We start from the raw sequence: 18,941 nt of genomic DNA on the forward strand, positions 1-18,941 counted from the left end.
AAACCAACAATCTCTCAAGCTATCTTTACGCATTTAAGATGATCTAGTGTGTATGAGACAGATTTAGCTGCCCAAAAAATAAGAAATGAAGCAGAAGCAAAACACAGCGCTGGTTACAGTGATTAATATATGTCGGAAATATTACATAATATTACCATATTTTATATACATAAAAATGCAACCATATTATACATATATATCCATATAATATGTTAGTTGTTATATTTTCATGCTAATATATGAGTTTTGCCTATTTTTTCCTTGTCTTCAAAAAGATATTATCAGGGAAAGGAAGAGACTAGGGATCTCGAAAACCATATTTAACTTCCAGTTTATATTAAGGGGATAGTTTTGTGTCACAAAGGAAAAGAGGACAAATGCAATTACCTTCAATTCCTCTGCTCCTGTTACTCCAGATGTTCCAATCACTCACTCCAAAAACAAACAAACAAACAAACAAACCTATTTGAACTCCTAAACCACAAAATAAAATACTAATACTAAAGGGCCCAGGGGCTGGGGAAAATCGTGAAGGGGCCTAGCAGCAAGGGTTGCCTATAGGTTGTCTCCTCTTTCTTTTGATAGCTTGAAAGAATTTTGAAGCCCAGGAAGAAGCAAGGGATAGAGCTGAGAGTGGGCAGTCCTTCAAAGAGAAGCAAGGTCTGAACTCTTTCTTTCTCACCTCCCACTGCCCGGAAATGTGCTATCGGCATTCTCGACCTGGTTAGCCTGACTTTCCTATGCTTTTCTTCAGGCTTTCTCTGCTGTTTCCTGGTTTCTGCTGTGGTTTGGATTTTAACTAGGTTTTTTTTGTTTGGAAGAGGAGATCGAGATGTGTGAGGTGAGGAAAACAAGTGAATAGAAACAGCCACTTAATATCCATGATCTGCCACTGGATTACATTGCAAATCCTTTGCCCTTTTTAAGTTGAGAAGAGGTCTCTTTGCTTACCGCAATCCTCATTTTCCCTTTTATGTGAAGAGCGAAATTCACAGTTTTGAGAATGAGGAGAGCTCTCAGGCTCTCCTTCTCTCTCAATCTTCTCCTTTATCAGAGAAAAATGTCCAGGGCCCAAAATTTTCTCTCATCAAGGACTGAACTCAAGTCTTCTGACATTTGTTTACTCAATAACTCATCCCTTCCTTCTTTAGATAATTTTTGGTGATATCTTTCAAAGATCAATAATTCATATATTGAATTTATGGATATAATCCAATAAATTACATTTATTGCATTACAAAAATTCATGCATTTAATTATTGATTAATAAATCACATAGCCTCTAACTCCAGGATCTCACATTCTATTGTGGGAAACAATCATTTAAGCCAGGAGTTAGAAAACTATTTCTATAAAGGATTAGAGGGCAACCATTTTAGGCTTCGCGGGACATATATTTTCTGTTTCAACTACTTAACTCTGCCATTGTAGTGGGAAAGCAGTCATAGACAATATGTAAACAAACGAGTCTGGCTGTATTTTAATAAATCTTTACTTACAAAAACAGGTGTCAGACCAAATTCAGACCAAGAGCCATAATTTGCTGACCCCTGATATAAACAAAAGATAATTGCATTACCTCTTATTAGGTGCTTAACTGTGGTGTTTATATAGCACAAAGAGGTCACGGAGAACACAGCAGGTGAACCTCAGCCAACTAACAAGGGGAGGGGGGACATATTCCGGGCTGATGTAATAAGTGCATAGAAGAGAATGCAATATTGGTGACTGGCAGGTGGGTTGACACAGTGGATTGTTGGGGGTGGCACACAGAGATATGAGGAGGCCTACAAGGCCCTAAAGGTTGTGGGTTTCACATGCTCTGCCCAATTTGGACTTGCTATTTTAAATATGTTGTGTTCTACTGAAAACTGGGATCTTCAGAAGTTCAGAGACATGATCCATATGCATTTCAAAATTTCATTCTGGCTCCAATGGGCAAAGGGAATTAACAGGAAATAGTTCTAATGAAGGTAGATGAAGGTAGGACTGCTGGGAGCATTTTTAACAGGTTAGACAAGGGACAAAAAGAGCTTGAAGTGAAACAATACAGCGATAGTGAAGGGAGAAAAAGGTAGGATCAACAAAATGCAGTAATAGATGCAGGGAAGAGGATGACTTGACATTTTGACTTAGGTGTCATTAACCAGATGAGTTGGGTGATACAGTGAGGGTTCACAGAGTCTGAGATGCCTGAGGGAATCCAATGTTTAAGGGATGGCATCAGAGAAGTGAGTACAAGAGTCTGACCCACTGTTCATTCTCTTACCACACTGGATCATGGAACACACACACACACACACACACACAGTCACAAATGGCAAGAAAATGAGACCTCTTCCTAATGCATTCCTGATGCTCTTACCCTGTTCTAGTTTTTCCAAAGAACTCACTAACTGCTTCTACTACAGAGTTGACTTTTTAAAAAATGATTATTAATCTTCTATCTCCCCTACTAAATGTAACGTTCAGAAGGACAGGAACTTTTATTGACTTTGCTCACTGACGCATCCCAGGCAACTAGAACACTGCCTGTCACATTGTAGGTATTCAATAAATAGGTTTGATGAATAAATAAATTTAAAATTGTGTATATAACTGTCATTTTGAGCACTAACTCTAAGATCTTTATTTAACTGTTGCCTCTATAACATTCCAGCATTTTTGTCATTTTATTTGGTAAAAAGATCATTTCTATTTGGTATTTAAAATAAATCCATTTCACTGTTATACTATTTTTACATTCAGAAGGTTAATTCTGTATGATGATTTAGCGAGCTTTCCAAATGGAACTTTGTAATTTTTCAGTCCTGCTGAAGAAACTAGCATTTGGTACTGAGAGATCCCTGCCATCATTTCCTCCTTGATAATTTGGTCTACCTAGGTTGAAAATTCCTTTACAGCAGAAACTAGACATATTTTACATGTGTGTGCATGTGTGTGTGTGAGAGAGAAAGCACATCTGCACACGTGCTCATGCACAGAGGCTGGTGCAGAGCCCATAGAAGATGCTCAATAAGCATTTTCATAAGATCTGATTAATGAGAAAGCTGAAGTCTTCCGTCATGAATATACACATGTAGAGAGGTGGTTATATCATCAGGTTCCAGATTTATCCGCGAGAGAATGTTCTTATGCCAGAGACTGTTTCATGAATGTCTGGGGTATGATTTAGACAGAATTGCCCCGGATGCAAAAACATGCCCTGGTTTAATTCCTGAATCAATTGGATTTATTCCTTATGAAGACCTCCCTAGCTTTGGGGTCTTTCAGTGGCTGGCTTTGTTTCACAGGTATGAAAACAGGAAGCTAGCAGCAGTACCCAGGAAAAAAAAGAGTAGTGCTAATTGTCAAATTTGTACAGCATTTGCTAAAGGTGGTCAACATTTTTTTCACCACTCTTTCTTATTTTTATGTTTTCCAGTTGCAACCACATTATCTAACTATACAAAGCAGGACACTCAATAAGTTAACTGAATTTGAATTAGAAAATGGTTTTGGTCGAAAGGTTTTTTTTCTTACACCTTAAGCTAGAGGTTACTGTTTTTGAAAAGAAAAAATTATCATAGAAAATCCTGAAGCTTGACTCATGTAACTTATACCTTCTTTCAGCCCCTTTCAGCCGCCTGTCACATCAATTTGTGATTTCTCTGTGAATATATTAAAGTTCACTGAATAATAATTACCAAAAAATCATAAATGTAGGATTGAGGTTCATTTTAATGAGAGGAAAAAAAAACCCTCCGTGTTAACGAGCTACCTAGATTCTCCTTTTATTTCAACATATTTCCCGGCAAATGGAGACTGAACTATGTTGAATTCATAACAAGAACAAACAAACAGACATAAACTACAACAACTTATGAGCCAATGCTGTGTTCAGCAGGTTTCCAAATGAACACTTTTTCTTTGATAGTATCTGTTAACTAGCTATATTTCTTAATCTTCATAAATGCCATCGCTTAATTACTTTAACTCCTTTTAATCATCTGCTAAATCAGCTAGTCTGTCTTTCCCGGTGAAAGTGCTCCCTCTGGTGTTCACTGACTAAGATGCAACAGCTCCAATCAAGTGCATTTGTATGTAAACAAGCTTGGCTCCACAGCACAACAGAATGGAGTATTTCCGAAATATTTAAACAAATTTCACCTTTAAGTTAAACCTTTTCAGCAAAGAAAGTGATGTCATCGATGAAGACAAGAAGAAATACCTGGAATTCCCCTTAGAATCTACAAAACAAGCAGGATAGTTACCTCCCTCCACTGCTCACAGCTTCGCCTCCTCTCTGATAAGTTACTGGAATGTTACCAAAAAAAGGAACAATTAATAGACATGTTTGTGTTTATATATCAAAAGCTATGACATTCATGAGCATATTTCTAGAATGGCATGTTTTCTTCCTTTCTACTTAGAAGCATTGCAAAAATTCATCACAGGAAATAGCAGATTTCCAATTGAACTAGTATTTTTTTAAGATGGTACAGAATTAGATATGTTATTTTTATTTTCTTTACGTGCCAACAAGGTTGAAAACTAAGCAGAAGCAAACTTCAGTTCACTCTTATTAACTATAACTATTACACGTTTGTACATTCACATTCTCATAGATTCTAATTTTGAATTTATTATTAGATCATGTAATTTCATGATTTTATGTAAGTGGAATCTTAAATTTGGGAAGAAAAAAACCTACCAGACCATTTCCCCAGAAATATGAGTACCAGTAAGACAAAGGTAAACGTTAAAATAAACCTTCTTTCTCTCCACAAACAAAGATGTATGCCAAGTTGTGACTGTCAATGAACGCGACCTAGTTTTTATTGTGGCTTGTGAAAACCCTTCTCAGTATATTTTCATCAGACATGTATACATAGTGAAAATATATTTTAATGCTCTTGAAAGCATTCTCGGCTTAATAAATTATGGGTATAAAATTTAGCCATAACAGAAAAAGATTTGCACATAGTCAGGCAAGGGGTTAAGGATATTAGCTTTCTGTAAATACAGACCCATTTTCTAAGAAGAAATATGTTTCTAAAAGCTGCCAAATTCTGCTTAGAAGAACTCCAAACTGGGAGTCTGTTAAGGAGAGATAACTGCTTCCAGTGATTATAATAACTGGATTAAAACCGAGGAGGCAAGGCTACAGGTACATCATTTACTAAAGGTGAATCGAAAGAAGAGGACCCACTTTGAAAGAAACTGAATGGAATGGAATCTTAGTACTCGGACTTAAGGAAAATGACAAGTTTTATCTTTCACATGTGCTGGATATTTTGGTTACCTTTAAGAACGTTGATTGTATGGATAGAGAATTGCAAGGGAGAGAAATTTTTGTTCGAAAACCTGAAAGCTTAAGTTAAGGGAAAAAAATGCACTGCCAAGTCTGAAATAATCAATGTGATCATTAGCATGTTAAATCATGCTGAGGGTAGACACAGTGTGTCTATCTAATGAAACACATGCAAACAAGGCTAAGATGCAATGCGGAGTCACGAATAAGTAACGGCATTGAAGGAATGACAAGCAACACCAACCATTTCTACTTCAAGTGCATGCCTGGCATGAGTAAATGAAGTACTGTCTTCCATTGTAAGTCCTTTCCCCCCAGCTTACTGCAGAAAATGAAATAAAAACAGAAACACAATAGTACAACACATGCCAAACTAACAAAGAAAAGGAGGGGGGTAAGCGCAAATATATACCTGTTGGTGTGAAGGTAAAAGACGGGACTGAAAAATCAAAACAAAATATAAACCAGTTATTAAGCTGAAGAGAGAAAGGGAACATATCACATTAGTATAAATCAAGCAGACAGCTGAACATAAAACAAATGTAAATAACTAAGCCAGTAGTTCTGACACTCTGATATATGAATAAAACCAAATCTGAGGTTAAAAAAGAAGCTTGTCTCTGAGGTACCATTTTGAAGGGTCTGACGTTCTAGGACGGGAGGGGGTGGGGATTGTGCTGGGTTAGCCTGCAAATGACCCCTGCATTTAGTAATAGAGATTTAGCTCATGGCTTTAGTACAAACAGGAGTCCTCTGCTATTAATCATTTCCAAACATTGGATAATGGGTTCTTAAACAAGTATTATCAGGGCCTTGCCTAAACCTTATCTAGAAATCTTAAAGTAAATGCTTATTAAAGTGGGCTAACTAATAGGTGCATTTAAGTATTCATCATCGAAAGAGAGACAGAGGGAAGGAGACAGAGAGAAAGATAGAAAGACAAAAAGAGAAAGAAAGAAAGAGAGAGAGGGAGGGAGGAGGGGGGAAGAAAAAGAAAGAAAGAAAGAGAGAGAGAGAGAAAGAAAGAAAGAAAGAAAGAAAGAGAGAGGGGGGAAAGAAAGAGAAAGAAAGAAAAAGAAAGAAAGAAAGGAAAAAAGGAAGAAAGAGAAGGAGGGAGGGAGGAAGGAAGGAAGAGAAGGGAAAAGGGCAGGAGGAAAGGAGGGAAAGAAAGAAGGAAAGAAGGAAGGAAGAAAGGAAGGCAGCAAGCAAAGAAAGAACTGGAACAAAAAAACCCATAAAACTGAATTGTTTCACTGCCAAGAAATGCCTGATACTTATCATATAAACAGTGTAATGCTACATTTTTATCATGATAGAAATTTGTGAATGGACAGGAAAAATGGGGGGTTTTACACTTTAACTTCTCTATTATAGTTTAGATTCAGAAGCTTTCTAGAAGTAGGCTGAGCATTTTTTTAAAAATACCACACCAAAAGCTAAACAGTAGAACAATAATGCCCCTCTGAAAACCTTCACTCTGCAGTTATAAATCTTAATCCAATCAATAATGCCTGAAATTGAACTGCAGACCTCAAAAGTAGCAGCCTTGCCTCCGCCACTTTTCCTATCTTCTCTAATTCCTGGGTGTTGGATAACACCAGAGCTATTTCCATGTCATTTCATAGAGGGAGGAGGCTGATTTTTTTTCCAAGCTCTTCATGTTAATTTAAAGTAAACACTGCTCTGGTAAAGAAAGCAAGGAAATCTACATTACTCCCTTGTAGACTAAAATTTGCTTTTAAGAAATCCTTAATGCACACAAACCAGAATATTGATTACTTATCACGGATCAAAAAGCTGCCAAAAATGTATTTTTCCACTTCACATTTGAACATCTCCAAGAAATTTACTTGAAGATTAGAGCACTGGGGTTGCAAATTCAAATGCCTGTAGCATCCTTTACAACTGTCACTTCTTACCAAACCATTTTATTTCTGAGCATACTAGGAAGAACAAAAACAAAACCCTCAATGCTGGGGATCCAGTTTATACACTGGGCTTCCTTTGCTGCACAGCAGTCTCTGTCTTAGGAATTCTATTGTGTTTTCTTTCAGTCAGGTCTTTTCAGAGAGTCAATGTAATTTAGCTACAATCAAAAATTCAGAGCCATAGTAACTAGTCCTCATAAAAAATAATAAAGAGATACATTTGAAAGTAAAGCTACTCAAGCAAGAACGCAGTGCCTGAACATTAATTTGCAATCAAAAGGACACAGGCAAAAAATGAAAGGTCCCGGTCAGTATTCCTAGCCAACTGCTAACCTCAGTTTAAGGAATTGAAGAAGAGATGAAGAGAGTTCTGTCTAAATGAAATTTTTACAGCTTGTACACCAAAGGACAACTTAATTCTCAAAGCTTCCAGTAATAAAATAAACTCCCACTACGTGGATGTATGTGAACAAGGGGTACGAGCGGAGGGCACACCTCCAGGTAAATGTAGGGGGGAAATGTCAAAAATGCTCACTATTACCCGAAGTCACACTCTGGTTTGATGGTTTATAGGTCAACAGGCTCTTTTACATTGATTTCTTTAAAATATTTCACTTCCTTTTTTCTTAGAATTACCAGCATTGTTTCGGGCATAGACAATGTAAGATTTCAGGATGCACTTTTTAAAACTGCATACGACCAGAATTATGAAAAAGTGCTAACATGGCAAAGTGAGGAAAGCAGAATCAAATGCTCACCAATTACATTTGTAATTATGTTCTATGATTTCTGCTTAAACACAAGCTAGTTAAAAGGACAATGGTATTAGTTTAATAGGTTTTGCAGAAAGGGCACATAGGCATTTGCCAGCATGCTTAAAGTACATTAGTAAAAGAAAAGAAACATTTCAGAAGGGAAGAGGGTTTCATGTCACATATTTAGATTTCAATTCAAGAGAGAGCATTCAATTGTTACAACTACACAGCTATCATACCTTATGGCAATAAAAAATACAGGATTCCTGGGGAATTCAGGAGACTCTACGTCTAGATGTTAATTAGTCACTTTTCCTCATTCAAATGGGATTTCAAACACACAACTCCCAACAGCCTGCCCCTGCCCAGCTTCACAACACACAGACACCCACAAACCCCTTCTCTGCCTTGTTTTTCAGTCAAAGGTTTTATACGGTAACACGTGTGCCTGACGCTGATCTACTTTGTATACGTAACAAGCACCTAGTCTCTTTGCAGTAATCTCCCAGCCCTCATTTTCCATTTCACAGGCAGGGATACTGACATTTTGCTTTATCTCTGCATAGGACACGTATCTGAAAAAAACACATTTAAGGATGATAACACTAAGGTGAACGTATGTACATGAAGAGATTGCTGTGGAGCCATGGCCAGGAGGCACATTCATGGATTTCCACAGTGTGGGTGATGAATTTGTGTTGACTCTTGCCAAGACCCCTTGGGACCAAGGGCACAAATATTTTAGACTGTTGTCCCAGGCTGTTTTACAAGCGTAGAGGGATATTCAATAGAACTTTTCATTGAGAAAAGGTCTAGCTAGCACTAACAAATTCTGACTTTGCCATACCATTGATCAGAGAAATGACTTGGCCAAGCCACGTAGGAAATGTTCCCTTAGGAAATATGTAGACAATTTTTTTTAAAGGGTGGTGATGGTGCAGGGGGGTATGTGTTTACTGGTCATCCTCTTTAAATTTGCTTTGTAGCAAAAGTGTTATCTTAGACTTAAGTATGGACCCTGTAACTAGGGTGAATGTACAATTTGCCATCCAAAAACTAGGACAATTTTGAGAGCCAAAGGAGCACTGTCAATAATTTAGTTGGACTAAAGACATAAATTGGGACGGTGGCCTGAAAACTGGGACTTACAATCACCCTGCCTTAGAGCCCAGATCTGATGCCCAGAGCTGATGAAGCTGTTTGAGGAGGGAAAGGCAAAAGGATTATCTATCTGATAGTGTCAACAACCTCATTAAAAAACATAAAATACAAACCACCAATCTACAGACTTTGAGAATATGTGGTAAAAGTGTCTGTGAAATCCTTAGCATATTTGGCTCGTCCATAAAATTGTCAACAATTGCAGCCAAATAAACCTTCTCTTCTAAACTGTAAACACATTTTTAACAAATCATCATCACCCATTAACAGTATATACATATTCAGCTCTGCAACTTTAAATTTAACAATAAAAAAGTACCAAGCCTCCTCTCTCTGAAAACTGAAGCCCATTTATTAAGAAACTATTTTATAAATAATCAGAACTAATCGGAAATATCATTATTTATAAATAATCTCTTTAGCTTTACAAAGGGCAACAACACCCCCTTTAAAGTTGTGTGACAGTCCAAAGCTTGTATTTATAATTCCTGTGACAAGGAGATTAAAAATTTTCCTCCAGAATATAAAGTAATAAAGTAATTCCCTAAGAGAACAAGGGAATGGTATCACAACGAAGTGTAGACCTACCCTGGTGAAATATATTTTAAAGGAACTGGGCCTGAAACTGATAAGCCTATTTGTACTACTGATACTCAAGAGGAGGTTATACTAGATATTGCAATAAAATAGAAGCACTTTTGAAAATCTTTATATACTAAAATAATTTAATATAGGATATGCATAATCATGAATAACTTGGAGTCACAGATTAAAATGAAGAGTTATGTAAACATAGTAAAATATGGAAAACTTAGGAAAGCTAATACCTTTTCTGATACCCGCATAAGTACTAGTCAGCCCATTTCTCTTCTTCCGGTGTCGATAGAGCCAGATGCTAAAAACCATAAGGATGATCCAACAGGCTGCCCCGATTCCTGCGATGAACGCTGGCTGCTTCACCACGTCTGAGATCTGCTGAGCAAGGCTGACTTGGTCCTCAGGTGACACGGGGTTTCCATGAGAATCTGAAAAGCCGTCTTTGGGTTAATTCGGGTGTGAAACTCAATGAGACAATGAAAAAAAATTGTGTGTGTGTGTGTGTGTGTGTGTGTGTGTGTGTGTGTATCTCCCCTCCTCCCACCCTTGAATAGTCTAAGACGCTTAACAGCCTCAGAAACACATTGTTTGAAACTATGTTTAGAAGGGTCTATAAAAATTCAGAATCATTAATAAAAAACCAATGAAAAATTAAAATCATGTTACCATTGAAAGAACTATGAAAAATCTTTCTTTTAAAATAATAACCACGGCCAGCCATAGCTATAAGAACGTTCGTTAAATATGGGCAAGAATTATCAAGTGTTATGAATAGTCAAAAAGTCTCCTGTTTTCTGTCAGCTATTTTGATTCAAGAATTAAAAATTGATAGAATTTATGGCTATTCTCGGAGCAACTAAGCCCATGTGCCACAACTACTGAGCCCGCGTGCCACAACTACTGAAGCCCGTGCATTTGACTCTGAAAATGTTCTGCTAACACCACCTGCTTTAAAGTAGAAACATTTGTTTCAGTCCAAAACTCTATTTTTTTCCAAGAAAAATAATTGGTATAACTCATTAGTTATGAATAACATATCTCAAACAGAAAAAAACGCTTACTGATTATTTTTTCTTATTAAATGACATTGCATCCTGTTAAGACACTGGCAGGTAAAATAAGCAGCATTCAGCGGCTAAGGAAACAGTCTTAGGAAAATAGCACCCCTTTCTACGTAAAAAGGCTAAATTGCTACTCACGTTGTGCATGCGTGTGTTTTTTATTTGCTTTTTTCTTGAACAGAATTCCAGATTTCATTCTATGGAGGGTCAAGTCTGAAAAACCTATTTTCACAAGCAGTTGCCGTCACCTGCCTTCAACTGTTTGTTGACTGAAAGTTTTATTTCATGTTCCAGACTCTTTTATCTGTGGTTATCCTACGAGCACTTCATCCTCTGAAAGTTCACCAAGCCGACTCTTCTTTTTATTTCTACTACACCCTTTGTATCTGCTAGGTTTATAGATTTCATGGCTATTTGTGCAAGGTTAAGTTGGGTAGCTTCAGATTTTATGGAGACAGCCAAGAGAGGTTCCATGCAGGCGACCAGATGGGCTTAACAGAATAAAGTGTGGTGTGACTAATGAATTAAAATGGCCTCTCTGTACCTCAGTCTTTGTCTCACTGCAGCTGAGGCTATATTAAGATATGGAAAATTGGAACACATCTATAATTTCAAGAAAACCAATTTGACCCTTAAATCCCATGATTTAATCTTAAATAAATAAAATTACACATGGTCCTTTTTCTAATTCATATTTGAAAACCCAGTACTGAAAGTCATATATTATACAAAATAAGTAAATGACATGACAATGTATAGGGTCATCACCATGTAACTTTTAATTTCAGTTTTAATAAGTTCATACTGACTTTTCACAAAACTAGGCAACTATTTGAGTAAAAAGATCTATGTTCAGACTATTTTCCCCCCATACCTTAGATAACGTTGTAACAGATGCATCAAGCAATTTTTAAACATAGTTTTCGGTATTGCCTAAAAATTTTGGAATAAATGAACCAGAAATAAACCATGAAGCTATTTTTGCTTAAAAGTTGTGTATATTATAATCTCTGTTGAAAAACAAAGTGCTAGTTGTAAAAGATAGTCCAAAAATCAAATTCTGGCCAATGGCTATGGCAGAAGCCGCAAGCTCTCCACTAAAGGCTTGAATGGTACTCTCATAGCATAGAGTTGTTGGGAGGTAGCTCCCTAGCCAGTTACTTGATTTTGCAGTGTTGCCATTCATCTGTTTGGAATCACAAGACCAAGCTCTGTGCAGCAGTGATGTGCACCATTTCCAGACATGTGCCATTTAAACCCTCCTCCACACTATGTGTTTCTTTTCTTCCTTTCTTCTGGCCCAGGGTCAACCTTGGAAGCCCCATGCTAAAGAAGCGACGCCTCATCAGCCTGTGACCCTCCCTAGCTACAACCATTGGACTTCAGGTAGACCTTATTATATTACACTCCAGAAGCTCTGCAAGTGTTATCTGTTACAGCGGGTAGCAGTCTTAACACTGGAACATCAATAGCCGTTTCCAAATTGAATGCAAAGTTCATTACGTACAGCAACAAAGTTTATTCACAGTGGAATGCTTCTTAATTTTGTTCTGAAATAACTTCTAAGATGTCATCAATATTATCAACATGCAACAGTACTATATACTTATTTGTGATATATAAAGATTCATGTATCTGATTCATTTTCATAATTTAGCAACGGGCATGAAATACTACTAATGCTTAAGTTCTGATGTGGAAGGAACAAACAAAGTTGACTATATACTTCTTAGTATCTTACTTAATTTACATGTCATCTCTTAATATCTGACCCTTTTCTCTCCCCTTTCCATTTATAATTTTGTTGCTGTTTTTTGTTGTTTGTTTCAGATTTTACTGGTAACCAATAAATTTGAATTTTATGTTCACGCCACATTGTCTATCATGAAGTGTGGTAACTAAGGCTTCTGTCAGGTTTTTGTGTTTCTTTTTTATTCATCTAACCACTTTTGAAGCACACATTGCATTTTTAACTTTCTAAGTAATTAGCATATGTCATATTCCAATGCTCTTTTACATCTCAATCTATCTTTTGTTGTCAAAAGCAATACAATTTTAAATAGACACATAAATGGTGAATATAAATTGCATATTGCTGTAAACTTCCAATACCTAGTTTAAGTTTTGCGAGGAAGTTTTTTTTTTTTAAACCCAAACCACTGAAAGTTCCATGCAGGTGCAGACTGCATTTTTCCTGTTCCCTGAGGTATCCTTGTCGCTCAATTAATAGTATTTATTGAAAAGATGAAAAAAATTCAATAGGACAGGATGAGGATGACACAATACTGACAGCCTTTTGCTTAAAATATCATTGAAAAATGTGTGCTTGGATAAGTTTAAATTCAGGTGTGATATTATAGCTAGATAAAATAAAGCTAACACCATCATTTTCATAATTCTATTGCCACATTCCATAGCCTATTCAACTTGCAATGGTTGGCTCCACTATATACCAAAAAGAAAAGCAGGACAATGGGTACACTGATATGTCTTTCAAACCAGATCTGCACTGACACTCACCTAACTGGATGAACTGCGGCTCACTCTTCACCCCGGCTCCGGCCCCAGTGCTGGCTGCCACCTCTACGCTATACCGGATCCCAGGAACCAGTGAGGGAATAACCACAGAAAAGGTGGAACCATCTACTGTCTTGTTTATATGGTATCGAGTTTCATTGCCCAGACACCAAACCTATAAGAAGAACACAACAAATTATGTAAGTTAATGCAAATGTCAGCACTGTGGTTTTAGACCTAGTACTGTGGTTTTAGACTTAGAGTTCAGACCTATCATGAACCTAATGTAGGAAGTTTCAAAAGTCATTCTTCCCTGGATCTAGTTCTGAGAAGACTCTTCTAGTCAAACCTAGTGTTAGTAGTACCTTAAAGACCTCCTTGAACTTTCTTATATACTTTTAAAGGATTATATCAGGTGATTCTACAAAAGTTTCTACAAAGGATCGTATCAGATGATTCTACAAGTGATTCTATCAAGACCCTGGTTCTTATTAACCTTATCATCAGGATTTTTTGTTTTTTTAACACCTAGAAATTATATGCCAGGAAAAAAATAAAAGGAACTTGCAAAAAGCTGTATACATCTAGATAAAGAACAATAACTTACCTATTATCATTCAGTATTTGCATTCCTACTATGGACTTGCATAATACTAGCTGACCAGATATCACAAAACAAAAATGAGTAGGAAACTCTGTGTCTCATACTTTACTTCAACAGTTCTCTAGATAAAATTACCTGGTGCTGCCACAGTCCCATCACCTTTCATGTCAAAACCGAGAAACAGTTGATTTAAAAAGAGAGAGCTTCTGAATAATCTAAAGTATCTAGGCGTAAGTATGGTTTTTAAAAATAAAACTGAACATAAAGAGTAAGGATCATCCTAGGATTTATTCCACCTATGGTAGGTTGAACTATTATCAATGAAAGAAAAATAGCACTCTGATCTTGTATTTACAGTAATATTAATTAGCCTTTAATAACATATATAAGATCATAAAGCATAACAATACATATTTGATTTAAAAGAAAAATATTCTCCTAATAAGAAAATTATTGTATGTCTCATTAACTTTGATATTTGTGGTAGGAAATTATTTTCAGGAAATTAAGATTTCTGAACTATGCTATCATCCTTAATTTAAATTTCACTAAAGGATTATTTAATTATTAGAGTGATCTTTTGCAATGTTATAGAGCTTGAATATGATGCATGACAGTATTTGGACTCAGCTTCTATAAGAAAATGATCCATGGAGTAGTAAAACATGCTCTATATTCTTTACGATGTCCTTAGCAAGATGTAGGATTAGTTTCAAGTAGCCTATTGTCTAAACTGTAACAGGAAATGGGATTTAAAATAAATCTAAGAGTGTCAGTGTCCTCTATCACACGGGCAAAAACCTTTAATTTTTTTCTTCGAAAGTTAATATTATTTTAATGTAGTTTCAATGCATAATACCAACAAATGGTCAGACTCTATACCAGGGTCTGACCATTTGGAAATAAAGAGTCCTTTGTGATTTTTTTCCCCTCAATTACATTACACAGCTGAACCAAAGCCACAAACTGATTTTGTACCAGTCAATCAGGTTGTGAAAGGCATTTTATTATTTTAAATTGACCATGAAGTTAAGTGAAATCCACCCTTTCACATTTCTTTAGGAGAGAAATGAGTTTTGACTCTTAGGGGAAAATGCCTACATTACACAATTTTGCTTAAGAGCTGAGACGTCGCCTCATTTTATATGCTTAAAAATCTCTATAACAGTTTATTTTTCTGGACTGAACCATAGTACCCCATCACTTCCCAGTCTTGAAATAACCTTGAAACTCATGAGAAGGCACTTGAAAGTGTAGAGACTCTTACCTTTTAATGACTCAATTACCGTAGAAGATCTATTTGAAATACCCTAAAATATCCACAGTGCATTTATGGCAGTATTTTAAATACTTAAAAAATATGTCGCCCTTTTAAAGTACATGCAACTGTCATACAGAGGTTTTTAGTTTGTTTTTAAAAATCATTTTAAAATAAACTGTTATACCTAAAATTGAGCTCAGTATATTTGGTCATTGTACAAATTAATTTGGTACTCAAAAGTACATTTATGGTCTTTATTTGGGCCTTACCCAAAAGTGCACATCAGATATCCAAAAGTGCACATCAGAATCACCTGGAAAGATCTACCAAAGTATATATGCAAGGGCCTTATTAGACTTACTGAATCAGAATCTCTGAGAATGGTGGCCAGGCACCTATACTTGGAAAATGATTCCATAAGTGATTCTGATGTTAGCATGTAACTACCTGTAGAAGGTAAATGTGTTTACCTTCTTAGCATCAGTTTCATATCAATAAACATATATAAATTTTTACATATATGAGATAATTTACTAAGTATCATAATTTAGCTAGTAACTAGAAAAATATTGAGGTATAATGGACATATAAGGCAGTGTCTATGGAAATACATGTTTTGCAGTTAAAAGTCTTCTAGTATGTAGTGTGTTTACATAAGTGTTGAAAAAATACACATAAAATTTACTCTCTATTGAGATTTCCCTAATTCAATCTATCGTTTATTCATTTATCATAGCTCATTAAAACTGTGCTTTAATGTATATTCATTAACAGGATAAATCTCATGTCCTTAATTTTTATTGTACCTTGGCATGCTTGAAAATATTTGCTGGAGATGAATCTATGTAAGCCTCTCTAAATTCAATGATTAGAGCTGATAACTTCACAGGTAAAAATAATTATTCAGAATCACTGGATTACATTACTTGACAATACATCATATGTTTAAAAAATTCATTTAAATATATACAGAAGTTTATAATTGAATCTCCTCTGAGACATAAAATTTTGTTTAGAGATGAAAACAAGGTTTATAAAAATATTTTCAGGCACAATAAAATAATTTTTCCAACTTAGCTCCAATGTTACAAAATTCCAAACATGTTAAAAGAAAGAAATCAAACTATATCTGATACAATTCCATGGGGCAAACTAATTCTGCAAAATGTATTTAAGCTGTTTTTTAAGGGGAAAAAAAAGATTCTTTTATTAGCCTTTACGTTTGTTGTTTGTGTGAAATTATATGTACCTATATGTACTGTGACCAGGTAAATTCTCTCTTTTAAATTCTTTTTTCCAAATGGCTTAAGAAAAAAATTATTCCACAATTATTGAATTAACAGGAAAGTATTTTAAAAATAATTTTACATGCTGCTGTGTGGACCAGCAGATGGCGCCAAATATCCATGAACAATTTAACCAAGCTTGCTGGGTTTTTTTTTTTTTTTTTTTTTTTTTTTTTTTTTTTTTTTTTCCTGCAGGGGAGAGCGGTGTCCATCAGTAAATTGCTATACATGTATTTACCTTATACTCTTGGACCATTCCATTCTGAGTATCTTCAGGAGGTGGCTGCCAACTCACAAGAATTGCAGTTCCATTTCCATCATGCTTTGATACAGTTACACTTTGGGGTGGGGCGCTGGGTGCTATGAAATTGTTTTAAAAAGTAGATATGAGCACATTAGAGAACACTGAAAGCAGGCATTTAACATTTAAACAAAAACATATTAAATTTATATCCATATATGTATATGTTTTAAAGATGTATCTCATCCAATCTGAATAGTCTCAAACTATTTGTTTTTCCTTGATATCGCTAACCTATTGTTATTGTGAGTTTTCCATAACCAAAGTTATACAGATTATCTCCACAAAACATCCCAGGAGAATTCCTCTTTCTCCTACCCTGTAACCCTAGGCCCATGTTCTCCCTAAAAATGTTCAAAAGTATAAAGATAAATACTAACCATCCATGTTACTAACTGTATCTTATAATTTATTGTAATCAAAGTAATAAAGACATTTTAGGAAAAATTCTGGTTATTTTTAAAGAGTATACTTGTGACATGTAACCTTTAGCCTTTACATAAATACTAATTTTTAATCTCTAGTTATAGAGTGTCCAAACATACTGGTTTGTCTAGAGCTGAGGGGATTCCAGGGACAGGAGGCATAAAATGCTAAGCCCAGAGGGTCCTGGGCAAACCAAAACATTACTCACCTTATTTACAGATCATCACTCAAAATAACATTTGATAAATGAATGAAAAATAATTAATGGAAAGACAAGCAAATGGAGGATAATTCCATCTTTAGATGTGAATTTTAGTTCTGAATAATTACATATATCCAATATGTCATTAAGTACACATTCACACATTTTTAGATAGGCCACTACCAAAGCAAGTCGAGTATAATAGAATTTTGGTCTTTAGTAGTTCTCATTAAATAAATTCTATTAGCAAAATACAATGCTCACTATCAAAACAGTTAATAATTAATGGCACGAATATTATGACTTAATGTCATTAATATTTTTCCATTAAGTTAATAAAAGCCTAACAATAGTATTGCAATGCATAGTAACAGACATTTCATTATACTTGCCTTCTTCTAGGGTTTTGGCAAATTTAATTTCACTATCTGCTCCTTGAAATTCATTAAAAAAAGGACGAGCCTTAATTTCATAGTTGACTCCTTTTTTGAGATCAGGGATAACCACGCTATTTTTGGTTGGAGTCCTCACTTCAAAAACCAACCACTCCGATTCACCACGGCTGCCTCCAAATGGGCGATAAAGAATTTTGTATCCTTGAATATACTGCGACTGTTGGTCCACCTATTAAAATGACAAATAAAAATGCAATCATTCATGTCCTTTTATTGACTTTTTAGAAAATTATGAAAACTAAATGTGACACAAGGCAAAAAAAGTCTATCTGACTTCATTCCACAGTGTTCTAGTTTACATAAAGTAGAATACAAAAAACAAATCACTATCTTTTGTAATATGTCCGCTTTTTCAGCTTTTATGTATAATATTAGATATTAATTTCTATGCTTCCTGCAGAAATGTGAGGCATCATGGCACTTCCACAACAGACATCTAGAGGTAAGTTAGAGGATCAAGGGGATGAGGAAATAAAATGTATTTTTCCACTTCCTAATTTTAAAAGACTACTTAATATTATTCAGAAATACTTTTCAGTTAAAAAATTCATATGCTAATGATCCTATCACTATAGTATTATGAATATATAACTTGTTTCATCTGAGACTTCATTACTGCAGCATAATATAAAATACACACAAGATGAAATTTTTCTCTGTTTAAAGCCATTTCACAGCTACCATAATAAACAACGCTTACATTATAAAGTTATCATTGGTAGAGAGGTAAGCAACAGATATATAGAATTTAACTATCTGTTGCATCTCTCTCTATATACATATATTTTTTCAGGTAATGATCTTCCACAGTCATCTGCTTATTAAAACTGAGATCAAATATTACGGCAGCAACAACGACTCACCGTCCAGTGCACTTCGACCGAAGAGGAAGAAAGGACGGTGGGGTTGTGGAGATGCAGTACAACATCTCCCAGTTCCCGCTGGACCTGCTTGTGATCCACCCCCTGACTTGTTGGGGGAACATCTGCAACAATCCAAGGAGATTGTGTCAGATCCTAGACAATGCAACTGACTTGAATGAAAGCATGGGGGAAACAATCCTTTCATTCATAGAAAATCTCAGAAAAGAAGAA

At 35.5% G+C, this 18,941-nt stretch overlaps 1 protein-coding gene across 1 annotated transcript in view; it reads right to left on the reverse strand.

Annotated features, from left to right (window-relative positions):
- Positions 1-18,941, reverse strand: part of ROBO1 (roundabout guidance receptor 1) — a 380,307-nt gene that overhangs the window by 46,254 nt on the left and 315,112 nt on the right. Inside the window, exons 13-19 of the mRNA XM_061194033.1 lie at positions 18,711-18,832; positions 17,785-18,016; positions 16,702-16,823; positions 13,316-13,487; positions 9,965-10,162; positions 5,706-5,732; positions 4,254-4,296 (exon numbers count right to left, since the gene is read on the reverse strand). Coding sequence (XP_061050016.1) covers positions 4,254-4,296; positions 5,706-5,732; positions 9,965-10,162; positions 13,316-13,487; positions 16,702-16,823; positions 17,785-18,016; positions 18,711-18,832 — 916 coding nt within the window. The remainder of the gene's footprint in view (positions 1-4,253; positions 4,297-5,705; positions 5,733-9,964; positions 10,163-13,315; positions 13,488-16,701; positions 16,824-17,784; positions 18,017-18,710; positions 18,833-18,941) is intronic.

Source organism: Eubalaena glacialis, chromosome 6, assembly GCF_028564815.1.
Source record: "Eubalaena glacialis isolate mEubGla1 chromosome 6, mEubGla1.1.hap2.+ XY, whole genome shotgun sequence".
In the NCBI taxonomy this organism is placed as follows: domain Eukaryota; kingdom Metazoa; phylum Chordata; class Mammalia; order Artiodactyla; family Balaenidae; genus Eubalaena; species Eubalaena glacialis.